The sequence below is a fragment of the Rosa chinensis genome, chromosome 7 (assembly GCF_002994745.2).
Source record: "Rosa chinensis cultivar Old Blush chromosome 7, RchiOBHm-V2, whole genome shotgun sequence".
NCBI lineage: Eukaryota > Viridiplantae > Streptophyta > Magnoliopsida > Rosales > Rosaceae > Rosa > Rosa chinensis.
The window spans coordinates 10070008-10088833 of NC_037094.1; the positions used below are offsets into that span (position 1 = coordinate 10070008).

General features: G+C 37.1%; 2 protein-coding genes and 1 long non-coding RNA gene across 3 annotated transcripts; 1 reads left to right on the top strand and 2 right to left on the bottom strand.

Moving 5' to 3' along the window:
* Window positions 1-5974: 5974 nt before the first annotated feature.
* Window positions 5975-13445, bottom strand: LOC121050740. The gene is made up of 6 exons (XM_040511773.1): window positions 13262-13445; window positions 12652-12872; window positions 8449-8860; window positions 7423-7703; window positions 7104-7176; window positions 5975-6293 (listed from the first exon to the last, which is right to left on the bottom strand). Exons 3-6 carry the CDS (start codon window positions 8517-8519, stop codon window positions 6206-6208), a joined length of 513 nt encoding a protein of 170 aa, XP_040367707.1. The 5' UTR covers window positions 8520-8860; window positions 12652-12872; window positions 13262-13445; the 3' UTR covers window positions 5975-6205.
* A 1121-nt stretch (window positions 13446-14566) lies between these two features.
* LOC112180807 lies at window positions 14567-16096 on the top strand. Its single transcript, XR_005802643.1, has 3 exons — window positions 14567-14977; window positions 15453-15564; window positions 15734-16096. It is a non-coding gene; the product is annotated as an uncharacterized LOC112180807 (long non-coding RNA).
* Window positions 16097-16276: 180 nt separating this feature from the next.
* On the bottom strand, window positions 16277-18603 carry LOC112177380 (protein FAR1-RELATED SEQUENCE 5-like). The gene is made up of 4 exons (XM_024315677.1): window positions 17281-18603; window positions 16905-17233; window positions 16762-16816; window positions 16277-16429 (listed from the first exon to the last, which is right to left on the bottom strand). Exons 1-4 carry the CDS (start codon window positions 18601-18603, stop codon window positions 16277-16279), a joined length of 1860 nt encoding a protein of 619 aa, XP_024171445.1.
* Between the last annotated feature and the right edge of the window lie 223 nt (window positions 18604-18826).

The window sequence follows — 18826 nt, forward strand, 5'->3', positions numbered from 1 at the left end:
CCTCCTCCTCCTCCTCCTTCTTCTTTCTTTTTCTCTTTCAACGCCTTCTTGCAATTCCTATCCATTGAAGTCACTTAAAATTGATGTTTGATAAGTACCTCCTCATCCTTTGATATTAATATGTAATTATTGGTTTAGTACTGACTTGTACAAGGTTCCTTGAGTATGAGTCTTGTTATTTATTTAGCGGAATCAAAGTTTTCGTCCATGTTGCACAATGAAGAAGTATGCCTTATTTTGCATACACTTGTAACCTGTCATGTGGATTTAGGGAAATTGGATACCAGAGCTAGACCAACTGAAATTCTGGAATTGACAGTGTCACATTTCACTTGGAATTGTAGGGCTTGTTTACAACGATGTGAAGAAACTAGATGTGTAGCAAGAGATGCTTTCCACATTGCAATTTCTCTTCAGGTGGGGTATGGTGCTTACTTTTTGTTTCACTTTCATGCAATATTATGCAAGCTCTATTATAAGCTACTCTTATACATCATTGACTATATTAGCTGATTTAGTTATGCTCCTCACTGTATCCCTCGTGTTATCTCAGTTTTAGGTCCAAACCTGGCAGAAGGCGTGGGAGTATTCACATGCTGAGTAGTTTTTGCATTGTCTACCATTACATATTTGTTTAATTTTGTATATTTGCTTGCAAATACATATTCGAATACAATTTCAGGTCTTTGAATTGTGATTGTTGGTTGGTGTAAAACTGATGGATATTGTATTTTGATATTTTTCAATTGATACTATTTGTAGAACGTGGAACTAGCTTTGGTGTGCAAATTTTTTTTTTTTTATGTGTGCAATTCACACCAGATTTTTTTTTTTTTCAAATGAAATATCTTTTTGTGACGGCAAAGTACCCGTCGCAACTAAATTAGCCTTTGCGACGGTAACAGTTTCCGTCGCAATTGGATCTTGTGACGCCACCTATTACAACGCTAACATTTCCGTCACAAATGCTCAATTTGCCGTCACAAAAAGTATTTGCTACGGTAAAATTAGTATTTGCAGTCGCAAACTGCCATCGCAATTGAAGTTTTTTTTAGTAGTGACGTCCAAATGCCTATCTTAGAGAACACCAGCCCCTTGCCTGGGGCAGACTTCAAATACCTCAAAATTCTAATCACAGGTTCCATATGAGCCTCACTAGGATTATGCATAAACTGACTCACAACACTAACCGCATAAGCTAAATCTGATTTAGTGTGCGATAAATAAATTAATCTCCCAACTAACCTTTGATAACTGGCCTTGTTTGTGGGTACCTGATCCGGATACTCAGCTAACCGATGGTTCTGCTCCATAGGTGTATCAGCTGGTGTGCAATCGAGCATACTTGTTTCTGCTAACAGATCAAGAACATACTTTCTCTAGCTCAACGTAATACAATCTTTTCCTCGAGCAACTTCAATCCCCAAGAAATATTTTAAACTCCCCAAGTCTTTCATCTAAAACTCTGCAGACAACTCTCTTTCGAACTTCCTTATCTCCTCAAGATCATTACCTGTCACTACCATGTCATCCACATAAATAATTAGAGCCATGACTTTACCTTTCTGATACTTAAGGAATAGAGTATGATAAGAGTTACTCTGCCTGTATCCAATCCGTTTCATAAAAGTTGTGAACCGACCAAACCAAGCTCTTGGGGACTGTTTGAGGCCATATAGAGACTTCCTTAGACGACATACCACCCTGGTCCCAGTGGAAGTACCATACCCCGGAGGCAAGTCCATGTAGACTTCTTCATTCAAATCACCATGTAAGAAGGCATTCTTAACATCAAACTATTGAAGAGGCCAATCAAGATTAGCTGCTAGAGACAAAAGTACCCGAATTGTATTGATTTTTGCAACTGGGGCAAAAGTTTCATCATAGTCCACGCCATACTTCTGGGTGTAACCCTTTGCTACTAGCCTTGCCTTATATCTGTCTACTAAACCATCAAAATTGTGCTTCACTGTATACACCCACCTGCACCCAACTGTTTTCTTTCCAGGAGGTAGTGACACTAACTCCCACGTTTGATTCTTCTCAAGTGCATCCATCTCCACGGCCATTGCTTTTGCCCACTTCTCATCCTTCATTGCATCCTGCACTTTACTAGGAAGTGACACAAAAGATAATTGATTCACAAAGGCTACATATGGTTTAGACAACCTATGAGTAGACACATAATTAGCTATAGGGTATTTGGTCTTAGCACACAAACTTGGTTCATATTTCTTGAGAGTCTGACCACGATTAGACCGTTCTGGTAAGACTCGTGTTTGAACATGTGTAGAATCAATTAAAGGAGTAACACTATTAGACAAAGGTGGGTTATAGGACAAAGGAAACTACTACGTACCTCATATGAAGATTGAATAGGGGAGACCGCTGATGGAGAGAGAGAGAGAGATAGAGAGAGAGAGACTGAATGATTAGGGGCTTCGTCTTGAAGGGTAGATGATTCAGCAATTGTTTTTTCTGTCTCGGAATTCATAATTCTCTGTTCGGCAGTTTCATTTTCTGTTTCGGAATTCACAATGCTCTGTTCGGCAATTGCATTTTCTATTTCAGAATTTATAATGCTCTGTTCGGCAATTGCATTATCTAATTCGGAACCCACAATGCCCTATTCAGCAGTTGCATTTTTGCTGAGATCGAAGGCTGGAAAGGGGAGGGTGGTTGTGGTGGGAAGGTTGGGCTCATTGTCACTGAGTACAGAGGTCGTTGGCCCTGTTTGGTACTGTCCTTCATAAAAACCACCCTGCTCCCCCTGACTATGAGTCATAAATGGTGGGAAATAGCATGTATCCTCACTGATTGTCACATCCATAGTGACATAAAATAGTTAAGAGGGAGGATGATAACACTTGTATCCTTTCTGATGAGTCCCATACCCTACGAAGACACACTTGAGAGCCTTGCATCTAACTTGGAATGTTGATTCTTATAAAGATGGACATAGGCTACACAACCAAAGACACGAGCAGGAAGGGTATTAAGAGATGGGATAGAGACATAAACAGACAATACCTCAAATGGAATATGACCTTGAAGAGAGGAAGATGGGAGATGATTAATGAGATGGGAGGCACACAACACTGCCTCTCCCCAAAGGTATTTAGGCATATTGGAACTAAGAAGAAGGGCGCGACCAATGTCTATCAAATAATGATTCTTCCGTTCAGAGACTCCATTCTATTCTGGTGTTTGTGGTCAAGTGGTTAGGTGAATAATTCCATGAGATTGAAAATAATCACGAAATGAATGATTAACAAACTCCCCCCCCCCCAATTCTCAGACTGAAAGACCTTAATACGAGCATCATATTGGGTACGAACAAGATTATGGAATGTTGTAAAGGCAGAGAAAACTGCATCTTTTGACTTAAGCAAAACAACCTAAGTTAATCTGGTGAAGTTATCAATGAATAAAACAAAATAATGCATTCCTGAAAGAGTTGAATTTTTGAAAGGTCCCCATAAATCGGAATGAATTAATTCAAAAGGAGTTGTACTAGACTGAAAGCTAGAAGGATAACTAGACCTATGACTCTTGGCCAGAGAACATGTTTCAGAATGTAGACTAGAATCACTTATTCTAAAAAAAAAAGGGAAGGCATGGACTTCTTCATGACACCAAAGGATGGGTGGCCCAAACGGCGATGCCACAACCACAATTTATTTATCCGATCAGAACTCAATGTTAGGGCAACAGGACTTTGTGGACTTGATGGTGCTTGTGTCGGTCCTCCGTACATGCAATCCAAGTGAACCAGTCTCTCCCTCAGATTTCCCTTGCCAATTATTACCCGAGTGCACAGATCCTGAAAGATGACATACATAGGATAAAAGGTGACAGAGCATTTGTTTTGTGTGTTTAATTGAGACACAGATAAAAGATGATGAGATAAAGAGAGGGTATATAGAGGACATTATAAAGAGTAATGGACGGTGTAACCTGGACTGACTCAATTCCTAAGACCGGAAAGGACTCACCATTAGCATTAGAGACCTGTGTTATGGATGGGGAGGACAACATGACGAAGAAAGACTTATCATAGGTCATATGATCAGACGCACCAGAATCAATTATCCATGTATTACTACTAGTAAAGCCAGAAACATTTAGAGCGACACCAATTTTACCTCGATTCTCCTGGGTTAGGGAAATATTACCCTTAGTTTGATCTTGACCCTCCACACCATAGAAATTAGGTTCTTGCTCCTGCACCAATTGGATTGTCACCTTGCTTTTCTGACCATTGTTACTTCTTTTCCAACCAGAGTTATTGGAGTTGAGTCTTAGCAACTTGGGGCATTGACTCTTGTAGTGTCCAATAGTTTTACAACGTTGCAAGTCACCTGACTGTTGAACAACGAACTAAGGGAAAAATATGCCATTCTTCTTCTTCAAGTAGCAATACAAATCACAAAATTTGACACGGCTAAGGAAGGAGAGGCTGACGGCAAGGTATTGCAAACTTTAGGGTTTTAGTGCAAAATGAACAGAGGATGAAGATAAAGGACAAACTTTTAAAGAGTACAAAGACAAATTTGCAGTGGAAACAAACGAACAGAGTCCAGACGGATCTCTGCTCTGATACCAAGTCAAACAGAACAAAGGCAAAGAAAAAGTTTGGGAATTTCTGATGTATATTGATTTCTCCAAAAATAGAGTATATATACAAAGTATTTTAGAAACCTAATAGGAAAGTGATTACCTAATTATATCGTAATATACTCCCCCTTAACTACATAACATTCTAAATAATTGCACAATCCTAATTACATAACAATTGCTACAATCAAGGGATACAATTAAGGAGTGACTCACTCCAACAGTATGAACTATGGGTTCGAGAGTGAAGAGCTAAGCCCATCTTAGACAAGAATATATGTGTATACGTGTATGTGTGTGTGTGTATGTGTGTGTGTCTATATATATATATATATATATATATATATATATATATATATGGGTAAAGCTATGGTATGTTAACATTTCTCATACATCAACTATTTTTAACCCTTTAAGGACTCATGTTACCACTTTGAGGACTAATATTACTATTTTGAGAACTCATATGGTAAACTAAGAAAATTTGCCACTTTAAGGACTCATGTTACCACTTTGAGGACTAATATTACTATTTTAAGGACTCATGTGGTAACTAAGAAAATTTATCACTTTAATGACTCATGTTACTACTTTAAGGACTCATTTTACCACTTTTAAGACAATTGTATGCATGTCATACGTTAACACATTGTAGAATTTTCCTATATATATATATATATATGTATATCATGGCCCTTCCACTAAGGGATCCCTTTTTTTGTCCAATTTGAGGGATAACATGACAGCCCTTGGATCTGTTTTAATGCCCTTCAACGGCTGAGATTACACTATGCCAAAAAACTTATTAGACGACAGACAAAAACTGTTGTGTGATTTGGAGTGCCACCGTTGTAGAGCGAGCCGTTGTCTGTTGAAAATTCAGACAACGGTGGAACACAGTTGTCTGAGAAACAGACAGGCAACGGGTATGTGTTATAACTGTTGTGTGATGGCTCGACATATGGCTCGGCAGATGCCATGCTCAGCAGTTGAAGCGCTGCCTTCAGACAACAGTGCTTGGTTTCAAGCTGTTGTATGTTAAGCATATCAGACAACATACTTTTATTTTGTGCGTTGTCTGATTGATCTTCAAACTTCAGTTCTTAGACTATATCTGTTGTATGATTTACTTTTGAGACAACGGAGTTCAGTTACTTTCGTTGTCCGAATATAAATTAGAAGACACTGATTTGTTATAGGCCGATGTGTGATATGAATGAAGCAATGTGTGGCTGACCCATTTTTGGCCATTCAGACAACATTGAGTCATCATTATATTTATTATGTTGTCTGATCATTTGAACATCCATTCCTCAATTAAACTGTGCATTAAATCGGTCTATTTACCAAATTAACAGTAATTTATCAAATGTGAACATTACAAACCATCCAATAACTTCAAATGCAAAAAAAGTGCATTTCCCAATCATCCAAGCCAAAACTAAAAGAAGAAAAGCATTCTAATCTAAGCATTCTAATGGAATTAGAAAAGCATTTCCTTGTAACACTATGAAAAAGACATTTGGCCAGTCTAGAATTGTGAAATCAAACTTCAACTTGACTGCCTACAGAAATTCAGAGGATAGCACTAGTGTGGTAGGAAATAGCCTTTGTTTCTACAGAAATTCATAGCAGGCCCTGTTTCCCTGTCACTGAATATACCAATTCTTTTGGTCCTGCACAGAACTCAATGAGAAAGTGTCTTCTAGTACATGTTCGTCAAGTTATCTCAATGATCAAAAAGCATATAGCCAGAATCAATTTTATCCTTTACGTAACTAGTACAATGATTATGTAGACACATTAACAATTAACAGAAAACAAGCGGAATATTAGAGTAGATTTATGACATGTTAAAGCAAAACAAAAGCTCTAGTTCAACATTGATACTAAGTTCAACTATTATAAAAATGTAATATATCAAATACAGAAGTTAATTTACATAAGAAGTTGATCTTTTAGCTCAAATAAAGAAGATAGTTGTCGCTATCAATCTACTCTAAGGCAAGTGATAAGTTCCCTGACAGCTTTATTGAAATTTTTAAGTCCCTGAGGCATTCATTCATGCAACAAATTTGGTTTCACAATAAAGAGGAGGGTGAGAACAATGAAAGGACAAGGAACATAAGCTTTTGTTTTGCTAAATAATATGATCAAAGATTCAAATATAAGAGCTTTTGTTTGTATTGTGGTGATGGTACTGCAGACCACACATGGAGATTTACTTAATGTATGAACATGACAAAAAAAAATGATAAGTCTTGAACTTTGAAGAGGTGCCGCCATAGAAAAGCCTGAAGAGAAAAGCTTGGCGGTGATATTCTAATCAATTATGAAAGGACTATCAACTACTGAACAAAGAAGACAAGAAATACATTCTGTTCTCTAACGTTTAGAACACCAGCTTTTTCAATGCCACCAGATATGCAATTGACAACAAGTATTTGCTCATGTTTAAAAAAAAAAAAATTAAGTATTCGCCTTACGAGGAAGACATGTGATTGTTGGAGCCTGGTGTGTAACAGATTTGGTTTGTAGTGCTGTAGCACATCTGGCATTCTGCAAAAAGAGTAGCAAAATCAAGAGAAAAAAATGTAATACAAAATCAAGGCAAAGCTAGTCCATATGTAGCATGTGTATTGCAATACAACTAAAGTTGCACCGGTCATGAGCAGAGTACAATTTGTAAAAGGTATGACTAATTCCAGGAGATTTTGAAGCCAATCAACAATCCTACTTAAGAAGTAAAACGCATTTTTAAAAAGAGATGAAACAGAAAATGAGTAAATGCAGTAACAAACTAACCAAAGCATAAGCACACATTACAGAAGCACTGCATTTGACTAGACCCCGCAACTGGTATGATTGGTTTTCTTGTCTCAAGTAACAACCCTCCACCAATCCCCACCAGTCTAATCTGAAAATTTACCAGTACTCTTCTATCAACACAAGCTCTGCTAGAACCAGACCCATAAAACCCAGCTTGTATATGTCTTTGACCTGCTGAACCTACCCCATACAAAGAAAAAGCAACAGGCCAGACCAACCGACAACAACCAAACCAGTTCCTTCTTAAGTCATCGATCCTATTATGAAAAGAAATACAAACATCAAGGTTATTAAACCGACACCTACTTAGAAATTTAATTTGATATCCTTTTTTCCACTTTCAAAATAGCATTTTCAGTAGTTACAAAATCAACAGATTAATTTCAATATAACTCAATAATCAAAAAGAAAGGAAAATACATCTAACATGTAAATAATTACCTCTAGACTCCAGTCATATAGACGTGTGATGCATCTGCAATCACAACCTAATTAAACAAAAGCATATTATGGCAAGCAATGGTTCATGATACCTAGAACAGGATCAGAGAACAGAGATGTAATTGATGAACCATATTCTTCTTTTAATGTGGAAAATAATAGCTGTACCAATAAGCATATATTCAAATTTTCAAGAATTTTATATTTGTCGATAACTATGCACAATAGTCACCACTGAAACCCCCACTGACTGCTTTCGATACTAATTGACCACTTACGAGAAGTAAAACATTTTTAAACTTCTTAGATTATCATTAATCTTAATATGTATTGCAGCAGCATCTCATTCTTTGTTACACAAACTTTACCATAGGCTTGAGGTATAATAATTGTATCAGTATTTCTAGTCATTTCTACCTCTCTCTATATATAGGCCTTTGAAGAACACCTTAGTTGATTTCATCTAGAAGATCACAAGCTTAATTGACCATTTTATGTACACGATAAGGCTGTAAAAGCTAAAGAGATAAACAAAGGACTTAAAGAACGCATTGAACTCACAGCTCTATCAAATTCCAACATGAAGCATCTTTTGACATATCCTCTTGTAGGCTTGCAGCCACACCGATCATGTCTTGACGTTAAGTCCGAAAATTTGGCATATATGTAGTGTAGAACAGCAGCCTCTTCCAGTTTGATCTCACTAAAAGGAATTGCGAGAAAAATGATTACTATAATCAATAAAATAAAAAAGAAGTGCTCTTTTCAATACAAAATTACTGTACTTTGGGGTTTTCATATAATTGTGCCATCTGTGTGCACCATTAGGACGGAAATGATCTTGGATTTGAGCAGCTGATTTCTCATTTCCATATGTCAGAAAGTAGTTTGGGTTGCCACGGGTTGATTCTTTGTACATTCCAAAGTATGTATCTTTTGGTACATGATCGTAATTCTTCTTGAACATGGATACCTATTAGTGTCAGAAATACATGAAGAAAACAGGTCAGGAACCATATATGCATTTCTAATTGGGATATCTTCATAAATGGTGTATGAACTTTAGGCCATTCTACATTTTGGTGTACCAACTTTCAAAACTATCAGAATGGTGTATCAAGTTTGCTCCAATCTTTCATTTTAGTGTACGCCGTTAAATTTTCCGTTATCTTTGCAAAAAAAAAAAAATTCCTTTATCTTTCCTTTAGCTTTGTCAGTTTTTTTTTTTTTTTGTAAAGATAACGGAAAATTTAACGGCGTACACCAAAATGAAAGATTGGAGCAAACTTGATACACCATTCTGATAGTTTTGAAAGTTGGTACACCAAAATGTAGAATGACTTAAAGTTCATACACCATTTGTGATATTTTCCCTTTCTAATTAAATGCAAATAAAATTATAATAAAAAGAGAACATGTAGCTTTTTAGGTATCAATAGGCCTCATCATATGGCCCTTGGGCCCTAAGCCCGCCCGGCCCGGCCCTTCCATTAGGGCGGGCCGGCCCGACCCTTTTTTATTTAGGGTAGGGTATGGGTCACACAAATAAAGCCCGGCCCTACCCTACGGCCCTGCCCGATTGAGCCCGTAAGGGCTAGGCCCGGCCCGGCCCTAAAAGCCCGGCCCTAAAATTTATATTTTATTTTTGTTATTTTCTATTACATGTGTTATATGTATAAAACTATGGAAGTGTAGAAAATTATTTCAATCTGCCATATTAGGAAATGAGTCTTTTAAATTGAGCCATATTTTGAGAAGAAAAAAATAATTTTTTTTTAAGAATTAACCGTTAATTCGGCAAAAATGCCGCCGTTTTAATATAATCTTATGGGTATTTTAATATTTACCAATAATTACTGTTAACTAATTAACTGTAATAATTACAAAGCTATTATTTCAAATTGGACAATATATTCATGTAATACCAATTTTGAAATAAATCAAGTAATCAACATAACTAAAAATAATCAATTGGTCGAGTTGAAACCATTTTACCAATGTAATGTTAACTTCTTAATGAGCAAAATGAGGGACGAAATGGAATTTTTTAAAATGCACCGCTGGATGTAATTTGCATATGAATATATGTTAATGGTAGAAATTTCAACAATTTCCGCCTTCGTTTGGACCTCGATCTACCCGGTCAACTCAATACCCTAAATAGAACATAAAACAAATATGCTCTTAACCGGTCCTTGGCAATTCACTTTTTTCGATCTTTCAGCTCCCACACTCTCATGGGTAGGGGGTCTACTTATGGATGTCAAAATTCCGCAACGTTTGTCCGCGCATGGTTCCGCGCCCCTTAGGGAAGTTTGCTTGTGCAAAGCGTTGACCGCTCCGTTAGGTGCCTTATTCACGGCGGATCAGCCTAATTTCTTTACACAATACCTATCACTATTGTATAAACATATAAGAATTTTCCGATTGATCGATTTTGATTTCAAAATTTTTGGATCGCACATAATCCTTATATGTCTTGTAATGTAGTATAACTAGTTTATTAGGTTTGTTACCCTCCATGAGCAAAATAGGGGACGAAATGGAATTTTTTAAAATGAACCGCTGGATGTTGTTTGCATATGAATATATGTTAGTGGTAGAAATTTCAACAATTTCCGCATTCGGTTGGACCTCGATCTACCCGGTCAACTCAATACCCTAAATAGAACATAAAACAAATATGCTCTTAACCGGTCCTTGGCAATTCACTTTTTTCGATCTTTCAGCTCCCACACTCTCATGGGTAGGGGGTCTACTTACGGATGTCAAAATTCCGCAACGTTTGTCCGCGCATGGTGCCGCTCCCCTTAGGGAAGTTTGCTTGTGCAAAGCGTTGACCGCTACATTGGGCGCCTTATTCATGGCTGATCGGCCTAATTTTTTTACACAATACCTATCAATGTTGTATAAACATATGAGAATTTTCAGATTGGTCAATTTCCATTTCAGAATTGTTGGATCACATATAATCCTTATATGCCTATTAATGTAGTATAACTCGTTTATTAGGCTTGTTATCCTCCATGAGCAAAATGGGGGACGAAATGGAATTTTTTAAAATGCACCGTTGGATGTCGTCCGTATATGAATATATGGTAGTGGTAAAAATTTCAGTGACTTCCACCTTCGGTTGGGTCTCTATCGACGCGGTCAATTCCATACCCTAAATAAAACCTAACACAAATATGCTCATAACCAAGAATTTGCAAATTTTTTTTTTTTATCTATCAGCTCTCACACTCTCATGGGGAGGGGATCTATCACCTACTGTCAAAATATGGGGATGTTTGTCCGCAAAAGGTGCCACTCCCCTTACGGAAGTTTGCTTATACAAAGTGTTGACCGCTCCGTTTGGTGCCTTATTTAATGCAGATCGACATAATTTTTTTACACAATACCTACTATTGTTGTATATGCATATGACCATTGTCAGATTGATCAATTTCCATTTCGAAATTTTTGGCCCGCCCGAATAAGCCCTAATTTTTTTTTATTTTTTCTATTTTTTAATTATGTTTCTGTTTTTTCTATAGTATGCAATTTATCTATTTCTTTGTAATTGATTTCATAAGTTTTGTTTTCTTTAATTTCTATTTTCTTTGTTACACAACAATTAATATTGAGAGATTTATATAGATAGTTAATTGAATATAACCACCTTAACTAATATTAATAAATGTTATAAGTTACAAGTGTGTGTGTGTATTAAATATGTTCAATAAAAAACAATGAGTCTTTTATTACCAATATATACCATTAAGCCATATTTTGAGAAGAAAAAAATAATGTTTTTTTTTTTGTTAAACAAAATAAGGCCCTTTTTTGGCCCATATAGGGCCGGCCCTAACGGATCGAGCTTTTCGGGTGGGTAAGGGTTAGCATATTTAAGCCCTGGCCCGACCCTACCCGACCCTAAATTTTGTTGACTTTGACTAGGCCCGGCCCGACCCGACCCTAAGCCCTAAAATTTAGGGTAGGGCCGGCCCTAGCCCGGCCCATGATGACCCCTAGGTATCAACAAGGACAAATTTCTAGCAACCTTTCTCAGTATGGATGCCACAATAAGAAATAAGGACGATACTTACTGCTCATAACCACCAAATCTTTATGTAGCACAATCCTTGTGACATCTTCCTTCTCCTAATCCCACACCTACTTCTTGCCAAACTAAAAGCCCGTGTTTGAAGTTTTTGACCAACCACTTCAAAGTCTATGTCTAGATTGTGGAAAAAAAACTAGACCAAGGTGGGTGTCTTACAAATTGGATATAGTTCTGTTCTTCAGTAAAAACTTACATTGAATGGCTGGTTTAATCCATTTAGTTGGGTATAGAAACGATAATCCTGTGTCTATAAGCTTTATTGATGCATATATATTCCGATTGAGCAACAATATAATTCTGTCTTTCAGCATTTCAACTTAAACCTACGACTAAGACGAGGATACAAGCTCATCACTGATTAACAATAATGGTACACATAATAAAAGATGTCTCCAATCAGACAGGCAGCATCACATGACAAGTATAATGGTTTACTACTATCTATAAGACTAGAACAAAATTAAAACGAATCTACTGAACCACGTAAAAAGCAAAAATAGAGGACAATAGAGAAATTTACCTCAGTAAAAGGTTCCTTAATATCATCTCGTTCAACACCACTAAATCCATACATATGCAAATTTAAGAGTCATGGTAGTACCGTAGCTAGTATAAGACTTTAGTAGTAGCATAGATAATAGTAATCTAGAAATGGATACCAAAGTTCCCAGACTCAGCCTCTTAAGCTGTTTTAATTAGCCTCCTCTTTTGCTATTTAGGCTGTCTCCTCTGTAACTCTAGCCTCCTCCGCCAGTCGTGCTTCCTTTACGAGTCTTGCCTCAGCTCTTCCATATCAACAAGGGAATGCGTTGCAATGTTCAGAGAATCCTCGAGATGAACTCGCCCGATAAATGGCAGCGATAAACACAATGGGTTTGACCTACAGAAGAATCTGCTAATAACCTTTTTCTTGCAACCCAGAAAAGCCAGAATTTTAAGAATAATTAATCTACACCGCAAAATCCATCAAAGTAGCTTAAGAAATCAGAATGCATATTCAACCCATCTTCCGTTCACATAAAGTAAAACAATCTAGATAGAAACAGTCCACTGAGCAAGTGAAAACAAAAGATGCAGCATCACACTGTAAACAACCGGAAAACAAAGAGTAAAAACCCAGAGTCCCAGACCATATAAAATCTAAAAATAACTGAAATTTAAAAATCTAGAATTGAATTCAAGGAAAGACAATTCATTTCTCAAACCCACAGGGACATGATAACCCATATCTAAATAATAAACAGAGAGGAGAGATCTCAAGTTATGAACCTTAAGAAATTAGTTAGATGGCCATGAGACGGCGCTTGAATGTCAGCTTGGCTCGAGACCTTAGACATATATAGTGTGCAGATCTCCATCGGATGTTTTGTTGAAAGGGGAAGATTCATCGATTCGCATAAGAGTATCAGAATTTGACTCAGTAGATTTATCGATTAATGTAGCCGAGAAACACCCACCCACCCCCACCCCCCCCCCCCCCCCCCCCATCTTCCTTTTCCTCCTCCTTCAAATCCCCAAATTGAAAACCCTAATTGATCGAACCTTAATCGAGTGTTTTCAGAAGATGGTGTTTTGAGAAGATGGGTTCGACTCTTTAAGAGAAGAAGACTGGTTCTCTTTGAGAAGAAGAAGATGGGTTTTGCTGTTTTTCTCGAAGACTAGCCAAGTGTAAGTGAGAGACAATGTGCAAAAAAAATATCACAAAGGTAGACAAAGGCGCGTTGAGTTTAGTTTTTACCTTGTATAATCAATTCAGACAACACATAAATGAACTTTGGTTGTCTGATAGTCTACACTTGAAACTTCAGCTTAGGGACTCAACATGCAAATCTCCCGCCTAGGATTACCATCTCACATTCACACAACAAAAATAAATCATTCCATTGTAGGAGCTTAAAATCGTGTACCAGCATTTCATTCAAATATTGGCCTTTTTGGGGCTACTCACTCACATTTTGGGGTATATGTGATTTTCTTCCAAACTTGCACAACAGAAACAAAAAAATGCGTTGTATGTTATTTTGCAACTTACTCTCATACAACATATACAACAATACTGTTGTGCAAGGTGAGTCAAAATTTCGACCCAAATTTGAGCAAGGTGAGGGGGAAATTTTTTTTTACATTCAGACAACAGACAAATCCTTAAAACTGTTGTACAATAATCTTGGACCCAAAAAAATTGATGTACGACCTCCTTATACAACGCCAATCTTATTAAACCTGTTGTGTGAAGCACTTTCAGTGATCACACAACGGAAATTTTTTTTTCGTTGTCTAAAAAGTGTAGTGTGATGCAGTTTTTGGCATAGTGTTATGTCAAACCATTTAACCCAGATTAACCTAGAATTCTCGAGTTCCCCAGTTCTCTATCGCTAGTATAACGCTTAGGGAACTCCAACTTCGCAGCTCAAGCACCATCGATCTATTTCTTCAATTTCAATGCACATCAAGTGGGTTTTCTCTTAGCTATGAGTGTATGCTTTCTTGCCAGAATGTCCACTCTTGCCTCATATTGTAATCTAATTGTAGCAGTTTTCAGGTTATTCATGATATGAAAGACGAAGGCAGGGATTGAGATCGATGAAAAAGAATGATCGGAGTCGGGAAGATGAAGCGGTACTCTAACATCCTCGACAGGCCTCTCAGCAAAGGAAAACAATAGGTCCTCTCTCTCTCTCTCTCATGCATCAAATTACTCAACCCTGAACTAAATGGGTGTGGTTTAATGGATCTCTGTGTATTGGGTAATCGATTTAAGGGGAAAGATCGAAACTTTGTACTGAATTGACCTTCATTTGAGTGATGAGGACCTGGGATTTTATGCTTTTATTGAATTTTACGGTGATTGAGATTTTGGCTGTTTGATGATTTTGGGATTTGATGGTTGTTTCAGGTCAGTTTAAGTGCATTTGAGTTCTTGTTTTTGGAGCTTGTGCAGTACAATCAGACATAGGTTGACAACATTGTCGAGCTAGAATGAAGGTGATTCACATTCTTGGTATTTTGGTTCATTTGTTACGTGCTCATGTACATTCAGATTTTGTTAGATTAAGGGTTCTATTAGATTGAAGAATGTAGTGGCCATGTGAAAGCTAGGGAAATTTCTTCGCTAGTATCATACATGAAAAGTACTTGTTATTGTTTGAAATTTGGAACTGATTTTCTCTTGCCTGATGACGGCTTGCATATGTCAGGAGCATACCTGATATTAACACTGAAATAAATGCAATAGTTTCAAACACTCTGTAGTACAACTTCTTTGCCAAAATTTTAACATTGATGATGTCCTTTTCCAGCTATACAGAGAATCTATTTCCTATGAGTTCATAGGTTTCCAAAATGACCAAGTTGATTGTTTTTCTCTTAGGAGTTGGGACAAGTAGGTAGAAAAAATATTTTTACATAATGAAATAGGAAGGTCCTGTTACTCACATATATGTAATTCGTGTGAATGCAGGTATGACATCAATGAAAGCATAAATGAGATGCAGAAGCAAACTTTGGTGACAGGTTTAGTATTTCACCCTCATAGGGATCGTAAGATTGGATTAGGAATCAAAGATATAAAGGTGTGTTATTTGCAAAATTGGATTTGCTGTTCCAAGTATTCTGACTTCATATCTTATTCTTTTAATTAATAGATAGGGAGTTTATCTCTTGGAAAATGGTCAATGGTTAATGGTTCTCCTTGGGTACATTTATATATTATTTGATGCAGGCTATGCTCTTGGGGCTCAGGTTTGGAGCTTTTTGGTGCATGCAAATTAGGTAGCTGACTCACTTGAGAAAGGCACTGAACATAATAAGGACGGGTACATGATTAGTGAGAAGGAACTAATGCAAGGTACTACAAATGGAAGCAAGGTTGGGTTGATGTTAAGGCCACGACTGGATCAGGATCTCATAATGCAGCCTAGTTTTAGGAGCATGTACCTAGTTTCTGATTTGTTTCCTTGTTTTGCTGGGCGTGTTGGCCCCTATTGTATATAAAAATGTTACTCTAGTTGGATTATAAAGTAATGTTCTGAACTACTTTATGTATTGTTAAAAACTTATGAGAATGCATATTCTTACCTTATGAGAATGCATATTCTTTTCCTATTCAAGCTTTATAAGTTTAATATAACCAAACAGAGGACTTCATCTAATTCTTAAAATCTGGCAACAAAAGGTTCGTGAAATAAAAGGCTTCTAATCATTTTCCTTCCTTTCTCCAGGGTTCTCCCAAAGCATAGACTGTAAATAAAGAAAAAGTACTTTCAGGAAAATAGAGACACAGCTCTAATTAGCACATGCTGCTGGGAATAAACCTCTAATAGCTGCAAGCAGTCCAATATCTAGAAGAACTAATTGAAACATGAAACAACATAACAATAGTGCTGCTGGGAATAAACCTCTAATAGCTGCAAGCAGTCCAATATCTAGAAGAACTAACTGAAACATGAAACAACATAACAATAGGTGCACATGACAGAACTGATCTGCAAACTCAGAAGCAAATTACTATACTATTCCAGACCCAACTTCAACATCAATTCTGAGAACCAAAAAGCAAACACTAGCAAATCTTCTCTGCGTCTCCAAAAAGTAAATGTCAGCATGTCTCCTCTGTATCTCCAAAATAACTACTGCAAAGAAAACTATGCTTAATCGTGCAGACCAGTGGCTAATCATCCTGACCACAACATGTACATGGAAAAAAAGGAACTATTAATTCTTTGGTTTTTTTTTTTTTCAGATTCTAGGAATAGTATAAAGAGTAGTACCTGTGATGAATAACTATCATCATCTATGTCATCTCCACCAAAATTTTCAGCAAATCTAAATGGGAAAAATAACATATATTTAGTGACACACTAACCAAACAATTAACAACAAAACATGAAATATGTTAAATAAGCATTCTTACTGATTGAGCAGCACTGGACAATTGCATTTGTCATGGGTCTGCCCATCTTTGCCACATCCATGACAATGTCTACCGGTACTATTGCGCTTTCCATTTGCCTTCTCTTTTCCTCTCTTAATTCTTTTTGCCCTTCCTTTTGTCTTAACTTCATCTGGTTCACGAAAAGTAGTTTGATGAGTTGAACTTCTTTTTACACAAGGCTCCACACCTTCACTGCTACAATTGGCAAGTAGTGGCCTAATCTTCTCAATCAAAGAATCCATTGTTTCACTAAACAATTGACTTGCTTCTTCACTTAAGACAACACTATCAATTACATGTGAATATTGCTGGAACAATAAACCACTTTTTCAAGTAAAGTCTTCTTAACAGTTACCTCCATGTCACTCTTGTCCATCACAACCTCAGATCTTGCAGATTTTGTCCATCTCTTCAAAATGTATTGATCTGGCAATTTATGAAGTTGACGTACTTTGTGCAAGAATGCCAAAACATGTCTACATGGGACTCCTGCACTCTCAAATAATTTGCAGCTACATGAGGCAAAATCTTTTGATTTGTCATACATAATAACCCGAGCTCTTCCATCCTCATGATCCTCACGCATGACCTTAAGTATGCAATTAGTTTCACCCTCTGTTGTAACCTCCAAATTGTAATTATAGCTCTCCCACAACTGATCTTGAAACATGTAATAGTACTTCCGTGTATAAATATCAGCCATTTGCTTTTCCATCTTAATGGGGCACTTAAATCTAGGCTTCTCATTGATGTCAATGTGATCTGAAATCAACTCCTCATGCCGTTTGTGTAAAAGACCCCAATTAAACTGAACCATGAAGTCCACTAGAGAATTTTGATCAGAAACATATTCCTTAAAAAAGGAATGCCCACTTTCAGCTCGTTGACTACTTGACATGCCAGATGAGAAAACATGGTTCATATAGGGCGGCACCCATCTAAATCGAAATTCATAAATTGATTGCAGCCAATTATGTCCGCTTAATCCACTTTTTGCAAGAACTGATCTCCATTTGAAGTCAAACTCCTCTCCATTTTCATATGAGTAAATGCAATTTTTAAAGTCATCATAGTGATCTCTGTATTTGATGGCATCAAGCTTCTCAGAAAACTTTCTCAAGATATGCCAGCTACAATATCTATGAAATGTGTCTGGGAGGACTTCAAAAATAGCTTTTTCCATGGCTGGATCTTGATCAGTAATAATCATTTTAGGAGCACCACCTGGCATGGCATTCAAAAATTCTTTCAACAACCACATAAATGAATCTGCAGTTTCGTCACTTAAGAATGCAGCTCCAAACACAATTGTCTGACCATGGTTATTTATCCCCATCAATGGTGCAAAAATTAAACTATACCGATTGGTTTGGTATGTAGTGTCAAAGATAATCACATCAACATAACACTTATACAATTGTCTCGAACTTGTATCGGCCCAAAAACAGTGAGTAATCTTATTTTCAATATCTGCCTTTATTGTAAAATAAAAGCCGGAATCTTTTTCTTGCTCTAGTAGAAAATAGTCATGCAGCATTTCTCCATCATGCCCTCTTGTCTCTTTACGCTTATCCCTTTCAAGATTGTACAAATCTTGTTGTGTACAACCAATGTACTGAAATCCTCCTGCTTGCACTCCAAGAATGTCAAATTGCTGGTGTGTAGGTATGTTTACCATGGATAGTTGTTGCCATAATGATCTCTGAGCTTTAGTAAGCCGACGATTAGACTTTAGCAAGTGGCGCCTGTTAACGTTAGAGATCCGAGGGACCTCTAGTTAGCATAAAGAATGAGAGAGAGAGAGAGAGAGAGATTGACACAAGATGTATAGTGGTTCGCTTCCCGCCTTAGCGGGAAACTACGTCCACTTGAATGTGCACTAGTGTGTCGAGCCTTGCGGC

Excerpts from the sequence above, each read along its gene's own strand:
- LOC121050740 (XM_040511773.1), bottom strand. The coding sequence starts at position 8,519 with ATGATCGGTGTGGCTGCAAGCCTACAAGAGGATATGTCAAAAGATGCT. Across the intron at positions 7,177-7,422 it reads TAATGTGTGCTTATGCTTTG|AATGCCAGATGTGCTACAGC; the intron begins GTTAGTTTGTTA and ends CTCTTTTTGCAG. Across the intron at positions 6,294-7,103 it reads AACAATCACATGTCTTCCTC|GACCAAAAGAATTGGTATAT; the intron begins GTAAGGCGAATA and ends AGTTCTGTGCAG.
- LOC112177380 (XM_024315677.1), bottom strand. The coding sequence starts at position 18,603 with ATGGTAAACATACCTACACACCAGCAATTTGACATTCTTGGAGTGCAA. Across the intron at positions 17,234-17,280 it reads TGGACAAGAGTGACATGGAG|CAATATTCACATGTAATTGA; the intron begins GTAACTGTTAAG and ends TTATTGTTCCAG. Across the intron at positions 16,430-16,761 it reads ATGATAGTTATTCATCACAG|TTAGTTCTTCTAGATATTGG; the intron begins GTACTACTCTTT and ends TTCATGTTTCAG.